Genomic DNA, 10,485 nt, shown 5'->3' on the forward strand with positions numbered 1-10,485 from the left:
GCCCTGATTTACTGTCCCTGAGAGAGGGAGAGAGGAATGGATGTAGAGAGTAGAGAGTAAGGGGGGAGAGAAAAAGAGAGAGAGAGAGAGAGAGAGAGAGAGAGAGAGAGAGAGAGAGAGAGAGAGAGAGAGAGAGAGAGAGAGAGAGAGAGAGAGAGAGAGAGAGAGAGAGAGAGAGAGAGAGATGGAGGGAGAGAGAGAGAGAAGGATGAGAGAGAGGTAAATGGAAACGGAGAGAGGGAGGCACTGCATCAGTATTCAGTATGCCTTCTTCATCTGGTAATGTGTGTGTGTGTGTGTGTGTGTGTGTGTGTGTGTGTGTGTGTGTGTGTCTATTAAGCCTCTGTGCTGGCTGTTTTTTTTATAGACTGTTTGGGGATATGACTTCATCCTACAATTTTGTTGAACAAGTAAAAAATCAAATAGCTTTGCTTGGCGTGCAAATACAGTACACACAAACCACACAAACACACACACACACACACACACACACAGGGAACTACGGTATGAGCCAAATTCTATTTGAATACACCTGAATAATATCACATTATCCATACAAAAGTTATGCATAGGTATCTCAAGTCAGGATATGAGTAGAGACGTTATTTGCATAGAGAAAGAACAAATCAAGCTGCAGTAAGTTGTGTCAGTGTGGGTGTATGAGATTGACTACGTTACAGTCAGTGGCTACAGACTGACTGATCTATAAATCATCATGATTAGTCATTTAGGATGCAAGGTGATTCATAGTCAGTCTGCAGTCGGCGAGTGCAGTGTAGTTGATCTCAAACATGGACGGTTGGTGTCTGGAACTCACCAGTACAGGTAAGGCTTGTCCTTGTCAACATTGATGTTGTTGATTGGATCCATGCGGAGCCAGGTGTGGAAGGTGAATCCATTCTGGTACGGCCATTTGGCTATAGGGGGCAGAGCTATAGCCTGTGAGGAGACAAACAGTTGAATGTTTTAAAAATAGGATTGTGAGTAGTGTGACCTAGACTACAGTAGGACCAAGAAGGAACAGATAGAAAACGTAGCTGTTCATGCGTGTGTGTGTGTCTACCCAGAGGCCTTCCTGCCTCATTAGCGAGATTCACAGGAAGGGGAAGGCGTGTGCTTAGTGCTCAGTCTCGGCTGCACACACACCAATCGCAGACGCTCTTAGGGCGGCCCTGAGCTCACCCTCACCAAAGGGCACCGTCACCATGGCAATGGGAGGGTACAAAGAGACATAACAGCACACACACACTCGCTACATACAATGTGAGTGTCCCCGACAGCCATTATAAGACACAATGGGAGCAGACTTTAACTCTCTTTCCCCTCTCTATAGTTAGCAGTCTAACCCAGGTACTGTACAGTCTTATCTAATGTGCCATGGCCACATGCAGGTGTAGACAGCATTCAGGTGAGACTAATTGAGAAAGTAGTGAAAGGTAAAGGTCCTAGACTGAGATACACAGTTCAAACGTAGCAGACATAAGTCTACGATGTCATCCTTCATGGAAACTCAGCAGACATTGCCTAAGATATGAGATCATAGCTTAGACTATATGTCTGATAAGTTTTCATCCTTCATTTCCTTGAAGACTTCAGCAAGAGCATCTTAACTGAGCTAACTTCACTAAATCCTCACTTTTAAACCCATTGACACCAGGAAGTGTATTAGAAATCTGCTCTATTTTAAGAGAAAGGGAGGGGTATAACAGAACATTCCCAGGGGACTTATACCTTATTCTTTCACACACTAAATCACATGGCTGGCTGGCTGGCTGGCTGAATGGCTGGATAGATACAAAAATCAGCTTAGGGATTGCTGCTATGAGAAGGAAGGGGTCAGAAGGAGTACGAAGATGGCTAGGAGCATTAGAATGAAGGGAGGAAATAGAGAACAGAGGGAAGATGGCTAGGAGCATTAGAATGAAGGGAGGAGATGGAGAACAGAGGGAAGATGGCTAGGAGCATTAGAATGAAGGGAGGAGATAGAGAACAGAGGGGAGATGGCTAGGAGCATTAGAATGAAGGGAGGAAATAGAGAACAGAGGGAATATGGCTAGGAGCATTAGAATGAAGGGAGGAGATAGAGAACAGAGGGAAGATGGCTAGGAGCATTAGAATGAAGGGAGGAGATAGAGAACAGAGGGGAGATGGCTAGGAGCATTAGAATGAAGGGAGGAAATAGAGAACAGAGGGAAGATGGCTAGGAGCATTAGAATGAAGGGAGGAGATGGAGAACAGAGGGAAGATGGCTAGGAGCATTAGAATGAAGGGAGGAAATAGAGAACAGAGGGAAGATGGCTAGGAGCATTAGAATGAAGGGAGGAGATGGAGAACAGAGGGAAGATGGCTAGGAGCATTAGAATGAAGGGAGGAGATAGAGAACAGAGGGGAGATGGCTAGGAGCATTAGAATGAAGGGAGGAGATGGAGAACAGAGGGAAGATGGCTAGGAGCATTAGAATGAAGGGAGGAGATGGAGAACAGAGGGAAGATGGCTAGGAGCATTAGAATGAAGGGAGGAGATGGAGAACAGAGGGAAGATGGCTAGGAGCATTAGAATGAAGGGAGGAGATGGAGAACAGAGGGAAGATGGCTAGGAACATTAGAATGAAGGGAGGAGATGGAGAACAGGGGGAAGATGGCTAGGAACATTAGAATGAAGGGAGGAGATGGAGAACAGAGGGAAGATGGCTAGGAGCATTAGAATGAAGGGAGGAGATGGAGAACAGAGGGAAGATGGCTAGCAGCATTAGAATGAAGGGAGGAGATGGAGAACAGAGGGAAGATGGCTAGGAGCATTAGAATGAAGGGAGGAGATGGAGAACAGAGGGAAGATGGCTAGCAGCATTAGAATGAAGGGAGGAGATGGAGAACAGAGGGAAGATGGCTAGGAGCATTAGAATGAAGGGAGGAGATGGAGAACAGAGGGAAGATGGCTAGGAGCATTAGCTAGCATCTGTGCTCCTCCTCTCTTCCCATGCTGCTTATTCAACGCACACACAGTAGTCCAGTATGACCCATGCTATATATGGTTGGTAAACCTTGGCATTAAAGGATATAGAAGCGAAGATGTGTGCTGGGTCAGAGCTTACAGGCAATTCATGATGCATTATCTTAGTCATTCCTAATGCTTACGGCCTTGGATCATGTGGGAAGTCAAGCACAAGAGGATTTAACCCATTAAGAACATATCCAGAGGTTCTGTAAATACTATTATCTTACTGTAGACACTCAGTGTTCACCGAGACTGATACCAGTCACTAAAAGTCTGAAATGACACTATTCCTTACATAGTGCGCTACTTGACCAGAGCCTAGGGGAATACAGTGTCATATCAGGTGTAGCATCAGATTCTAGTCTAGTTGGGTAGTGTGTACTATACTGTATTCTAATGATCAGTCTGGGATCCAGGTTAACATGTGGAGGTGTATTGAGTTGTAACTGTACTCACAGCAGCGCTCTTCCCTGGGAAGCTGAAGAAGGAGTCAGGTCCGTTCCGGTGGGCCATGCTCTTCAGGACAGACAGCAGCTTCACCGCATGGGGAGGCTGGAGGGAAGAACACACACACAAGATGAGACGCCATAGACTTTGATAAGGGTGCACTGCATACACAAGTACACACACATAAACACACACACTCAAATGTACAGCTATATGTTCAAGTTCACAGGCAAGCGAAAAAACACCAACATCATCACAACTACAGTGTGTCAAGGTCAGCCACGTGTCTATTTTCTGCTTTTCTATATTAACATCTACTAGCCATCAAGCCAACTTCTTGTTGAGAACTGTCTAGAGACATTATAGTGAGAATGCAGTAGTTCTAAGAAACAGCAGCGGTTGTCTTGCTGTTCTACATTCCGGTCACCCGCTTCAGATCAGATCCCCCTTCCTTTCAACCCAAATGTCAATCAAAACCCACGGAACCGCGATCAACGTTGATAAACTTCCATAATATATTGATGAGCTTTTCTTTTCCGACAAGGCCTCGTCGGTTTAATTTCTGTGGAGGCTGCAATACGCATATTACACTGTGTTCACTCTGCTCAAATCCTGTGATGGAGAGGCTTCTGATAGACGCATCATCTAGTCAACCCCCTAAGATAATATTTCAAAGAGCTAGCATTGTGTGTGTGTGTGTGTGTGTGTGTGTGTGTGTGTGTGTGTGTGTGTGTGTGTGTGTGTGTGTGTGTGTGTGTGTGTGTTAAGGGGGGTGGACAGAAACAGAGAAGCACAAAAGCAGCTTGCCCCCATTTCCTTGACAACTTGATTCCACACTGATCAATGGGCTTCCCAATCCCATCCCTCTCTCCTTCTGTCCCAATGGTGCAGAGACTCAGTGGATAATACATTATATACACTCATATTCATGGTACTACAGCCTACTAGATCTGCTGTTTTACACAAGGGCTATTCCCACTGTACTGTAATGACTCCACACTGCTAGGCAAGACTGTCCAGGCTGATTTCCCACTGTACTGTAATGACTCCACACTGCTAGGCAGGACTGTCCAGGCTGATTTCCCACTGTACTGTAATGACTCCACACTGCTAGGCAGGACTGTCCAGGCTGATTTCCCACTGTACTGTAATGACTCCACACTGCTAGGCAGGACTGTCCAGGCTGATTTCCCACTGTACTGTAATGACTCCACACTGCTAGGCAAGACTGTCCAGGCTGATTTCCCACTGTACTGTAATGACTCCACACTGCTAGGCAGGACTGTCCAGGCTGATTTCCCACTGTACTGTAATGACTCCACATTGCTAGGCAGGACTGTCCAGGCTGATTTCCCACTGTACTGTAATGACTCCACACTGCTAGGCAGGACTGTCCAGGCTGATTTCCCACTGTACTGTAATGACTCCACACTGCTAGGCAAGACTGTCCAGGCTGATTTCCCACTGTACTGTAATGACTCCACACTGCTAGGCAAGACTGTCCAGGCTGATTTCCCACTGTACTGTAATGGCTCCTGTAAGTCGCTCTGGATAAGAGCGTCTGCTAAATGATTAAAATGTAAATGTAATGACTCCACACTGCTAGGCAAGACTGTCCAGGCTGATTTCCCACTGTGCTGTAATGACTCCACACTGCTAGGCAAGACTGTCCAGGCTGATTTCCCACTGTACTGTAATGACTCCACACTGCTAGGCAAGACTGTCCAGGCTGATTTCCCACTGTACTGTAATGACTCCACACTGCTAGGCAAGACTGTCCAGGCTGATTTCCCACTGTACTGTAATGACTCCACACTGCTAGGCAAGACTGTCCAGGCTGATTTCCCACTGTACTGTAATGACTCCACACTGCTAGGCAAGACTGTCCAGGCTGATTTCCCACTGTACTGTAATGACTCCACACTGCTAGGCAAGACTGTCCAGGCTGACTTGGTGGAAAACCACAAAACCCAGGTTGGAAAACAAATTCCTCTTCCACTTTATAACCACTAATGTATCTTATGTATAGATATTATCTTTAACTAATGATAGGATAGTACTATTAATGTTCAGCCAACTGTTAAATGTGTGTGATGTAATCCCAAACACTGATCTAAGATCAGTTTACCCTCTCCTTAATCGTAACCTTACCCAGTAGAAGGTAGAATGATAAAACTGGAGTCATAATCAGTGCTAAGAGGCAACTTCCTCCTCGAGTTATTACACATGAATAATGCAGTCATGTTTTTTGGATTAGCCCAATAGACAGTGATGGTGTGTCTGTACTACACAGTGTGATGTATGGTTCCAGAGTACAGAGAGGGTAAAAGGATGTGTACAGGTTACCAGTTGAAGTGTTGCTAGCACATTCCCCATGCTCTCTACAAGACAAATATGACAGGGCGGTACGGTATGAAGGTTAGACTAGTTGTGTTACCCATTGGCCTTTCTCTCCTTGTAGTTTGCTGAAGAACAGCTTCAGCTCCTTGACTGTGATGCTGTAGCTGGCCAGCACTCCTAGCATGTCCACCATCAGGTCTGGAAGACGGAAACACACACAGGTTAAACATACAGTAGTACACACACACACACACACAGGTTAAACATACAGGTTAAATATGACATATGTGAAGAGGGGAAACTGACAAGTTACCACACCCTAACAATAGGCTACAACAGAGGTTGTCAAGTTACCACACCCTAACAATAGGCTAGAACAGAGGTTGTCAAGTTACCACACCCTAACAATAGGCTACAACAGAGGTTGTCAAGTTACCACACCCTAACAATAGGCTACAACAGAGGTTGTCAAGTTACCAAACCCTAACAATAGGCTACAACAGAGGTTGTCAAGTTACCACACCCTAACAATAGGCTAGAACAGAGGTTGTCAAGTTACCACACCCTAACAATAGGCTACAACAGAGGTTGTCAAGTTACCACACCCTAACAATAGGCTACAACAGAGGTTGTCAAGTTACCACACCCTAACAATAGGCTAGAACAGAGGTTGTCAAGTTACCACACCCTAACAATAGGCTAGAACAGAGGTTGTCAAGTGAAAGGAAATACACATACAGAGGGATATTCCAGAAACTTTTTTACCTTGTAACATCCTTGTGTAATCTCGTTACTTGGCTAATACAACAGTCTATTGATTGATTACAAATATACCAAAAATACTTCATACTAAAGAGGACATCGAAAAACACTTAAATCAGATATTCAGCATTTAAAATACTATCCAAATCAAATAGTATTTTGCACATGTTATCGCGGATGTATCGAAATGCTATCCCATTCCCCATCCATGTGCATTGACTAGTGGCTTATATTTCCCAATATTCCCCATCACAATGGGAGATAAGTGTATGGGCCTTTTCCTGTGCAGTATTACAGCAGTAATAGAGTTCAAATCCATGTGTGCTGCTGTAGAGCCTGTATGAAACCAGCCACTCTCCCCCTGGCCTTCAGCCTACAATCAGACACATTACTGGCTAATGCCATGGAGGGCCATTTTCATCTCAGTGAACAGAGAAAGATGTTCTATAGCCTCCCAGAGTGACCTGGAGCATCAGAGGACAGACACACACCAGCCATGGAAGGAGAGGGAGAGAGGCCGTCTGATCTAACAGCCTAATGCCCGTTTCACACAACTGAGCCAAGCCGAGTCAAACCATACTGCAATGGCCTGGTTATACCATTATTGCCGGAGCCGTGCTGAAAGGACGATGTGAAAAGAAAATATCAGAGCAAGTGCAGTCGGTTCGGGTCAGCACATTAGTGTAAAAATTGTTTCTTTGTCTGTCTGTCTGGCCAGGACTACATGTTCATGTTCCCTGGGTTTGTCTGTCTGTCTGGCCTGGCCTGCATGTTCCCTGGGTTTGTCTGTCTGGCCTGCATGTTCATGTCCCCTGGGTTTGTCTGTCTGGCCTGCATGTTCATGTCCCCTGGGTTTGTCTGTCTGGCCTGCATGTTCATGTTCCCTGGGTTTGTCTGTCTGTCTGGCCTGGCCTGCATGTTCATGTTCCCTGGGTTTGTCTGTCTGGCCTGCATGTTCATGTTCCCTGGGCTAATGGAGGTTTCATTTTGCTAATGATGATCATCCTGCTCTGCCAGGCCAGTCATTGCGCTTAAGAAGAGTTATTTGTCTCATTAGTAACTGGGTGAGAGACTGGTGAGTGATGGAGGCTGGTGATTGTGTCTACTGACTGGTGTGTGAGTCACTACTCTGACTGGGCAGTGGGTTAGTGGGAGGCTGAGTGGTGTTGTCAGGTCTGCACACACACTCCTAATCTAATGATGGTGATGATCATGATGTGTGTGTGTGTGTGTGTGTGTGTGTGTGTGTGTGTGTGTGTGTGTGTGTGTGTGTCTGTCCGGCCACTGGATAATGATTCTGACTGAGACAATCATCCACACTCATTACTCTGGAGTGAAATGACTTTGGCCTCTGGTGTTACTGTGGCAGTACCTGCGATCATGCTGTCAGTGTGGGCCACGCGGTCCAGGACCAAGTTAATGAGGGCTGTGTCGGTGCAGGCCTGCAGGTTCCTCACGCTCTTCTTCAGGATAGCCGTGAAGATGCTCCACACCTCCGCCTGGCACGTGGGTTCACACTGGGAATCACAGCCATAATAATAATCATTGATCAGATTTATAAAGCAATTTGCCAGATGCTCAAAGAGCTTTACAATTATTCACCGCCAACATGTATCCATAGAAATAGGCATAGAATTACTAGAAAGGGGATCCCCATTCAAGTCAATTGAGACTATGATGGGTGGACTGGAAGAAAATCTATTTCTACAGTGAGGGAAAAAAAGTATTTGATCCCCTGCTGATTTTTGTTGTTTGCCCACTGACAAATTAATGATCAGTCTATAATTTTAATGGTATGTTTATTTGAACAGTTAGAGACAGAATAACAACAACAAAATCCAGAAAAACGCATGTCAAAAATGTTATAAATTGATTTGCATTTTAATGAGGGAAATAAGTATTTGACCCCCTCTCAATCAGAAAGATTTCTGGCTCCCAGGTGTCTTTTATACAGGTAACGAGCTGAGATTAGGAGCACACTCTTAAAGGGAGTGCTCCTAATCTCAGTTTGTTACCTGTATAAAAGACACCTGTCCACAGAAGCAATCAATCAATCAGATTCCAAACTCTCCACCATGGCCAAGACCAAAGAGCACTCCAAGGATGTCAGGGACAAGATTGTAGACCTACATAAGGCTGGAATGGGCTACAAGACCATCGCCAAGCAGCAAGACCATCCCTCGGCCTGGGGCTCCATGCAAGATCTCACCTCGTGGAGTTGCAATGATCATGAGAACGGTGAGGAATCAGCCCAGAACTACGCGGGAGGATCTTGTCAATGATCTCAAGGGGGTGTTTTTCTGCTAAGGGGACAGGACAACTTCACCGCATCAAAGGGACGATGGACGGGGCCATGTACCATCAAATCTTGGGTGAGAACCTCCTTCCCTCAGCCAGGGCATTGAAAATGGGTCGTGGATGGGTATTCCAGCATGACAATGACCCAAAACACACGGCCAAGGCAACAAAGGAGTGGCTCAAGAAGAAGCACATTAAGGTCCTGGAGAGGCCTAGCCAGTCTCCAGACCTTAATCCCATAGAAAATCTGTGGAGGGAGCTGAAGGTTTGAGTTGCCAAACGTCAGCCTCGAAACCTTAATGACTTGGAGAAGATCTGCAAAGAGGAGTGGGACAAAATCCCTCCTGAGATGTGTGCAAACCTGGTGGCCAACTACAAGAAATGTCTGACCTCTGTGATTGCCAACAAGGGTTTTGCCACCAAGTACTAAGTCATGTTTTGCAGAGGGATCAAATACTTATTTCCCTCATTAAAATGCAAATAAATTTATAACATTTTTGACATGCGTTTTTCTGGAATTTTTTGTTGTTATTCTGTCTCTCACTGTTCAAATAAACCTACCATTAAAATGATAGACTGATCATGTCTTTGTCAGTGGGCAAACGTACAAAATCAGCAGGGGATAAAATACTTTTTTCCCCTCACTGTATGTGTGTATCTCTATGTGTGTCCTGCCACAACTCATCCAACATACTCCCTAGATGATATTATAAATATTGTTCTATTTAATCCTGTGTGTGTAGCACCCACCTTGTCCAGCAGCTCCACCATGCACACGATGCTGTCCTGCTCCTGGATAATGAAGTTCATCTCCAGGTCAAACTGGCCCCCCACCAACTAGAGAGAGAGAGAGAGAGGAGGGTAAGATAGAGAATGAGAGAGAGCGAATGAGAGAGAGTGAGAGAGAGAGAATAAGAGAATGAGAGAGAGAGAAAGAGTGAGAAAGAGAGAGAATGAGAGTGAGAAAGAGAGAGAGAGAGAGAGAGAGAGAGAGGAGAGAGAGAGAGAGAGAGGAGAGAGAGAGGAGAGAGAGAGGGAGAGAGAGAGGAGAGAGAGAGGGAGAGAGAGAGAGAATGAGAGTGAGAAAGAGAGAGAATGAGAGAGAATTTGTAAACCTATGCAATTCAAAAGCACAGAGTCAAAAACAACATCTCTAATGGAATTGGATTAGCATATGCCACAGAGCTTTTCCCTCACACCTATTTATGTCCTTTTTTAGGACATAAAACCCCTGGCACAGATTCCTGGGCCACATCATCTGCATAACCAAATCCATCGACCAAGCCGGACGGTGGATTTCTAAACATCTCCTCCTCTGTGGATCAGGCCTGCTGGACAACTAGATTAGAGGCCTGGGTTGAGTTTAATTCCAAGAAGATTTCCTCTTCCACCTAGCTTCTATCATACTGCTGTTACCTATCCAATCCAGTTGACGTAGATGTGTACAAGGATATGAACAATGTAGCAGGCTGGGTTTCAATACAGAAAGATGCTCCCCTCCCCTCGGCCCTATTTCACCTCAATTCTGTCATATTCTGTAAAGACAAGTGAACAAGGGCACAGCGGAGGATAGTTATTCCTCCCTGAAATGAAACACATCCCGGATGATAAAACCCTGCCTGGACCTGAGCAGAGTATGTGAGC

The 10,485-nt window shown here is 45.4% G+C and overlaps 1 protein-coding gene across 1 annotated transcript in view; it reads right to left on the bottom strand.

Annotated features, from left to right (window-relative positions):
* LOC311109954 (lipopolysaccharide-responsive and beige-like anchor protein) overlaps positions 1-9,673 on the bottom strand; it is a gene marked incomplete at its 3' end in the record, with an annotated part of 31,976 nt that extends 22,303 nt beyond the window's left edge. The window contains exons 1-5 of the mRNA XM_084188471.1: positions 9,592-9,673; positions 7,916-8,060; positions 5,879-5,979; positions 3,451-3,546; positions 818-939 (exon numbers count right to left, since the gene is read on the bottom strand). Of these exons, the coding sequence (XP_084044597.1) occupies positions 818-939; positions 3,451-3,546; positions 5,879-5,979; positions 7,916-8,060; positions 9,592-9,651 (524 nt within the window). The 5' untranslated portion in view covers positions 9,652-9,673. The remainder of the gene's footprint in view (positions 1-817; positions 940-3,450; positions 3,547-5,878; positions 5,980-7,915; positions 8,061-9,591) is intronic.
* Positions 9,674-10,485: the final 812 nt, after the last annotated feature.

The sequence above is a fragment of the Coregonus lavaretus genome (assembly GCF_964263955.1).
Source record: "Coregonus lavaretus genome assembly, contig: SUPER_35_unloc_1, whole genome shotgun sequence".
Taxonomy (NCBI): domain Eukaryota; kingdom Metazoa; phylum Chordata; class Actinopteri; order Salmoniformes; family Salmonidae; genus Coregonus; species Coregonus lavaretus.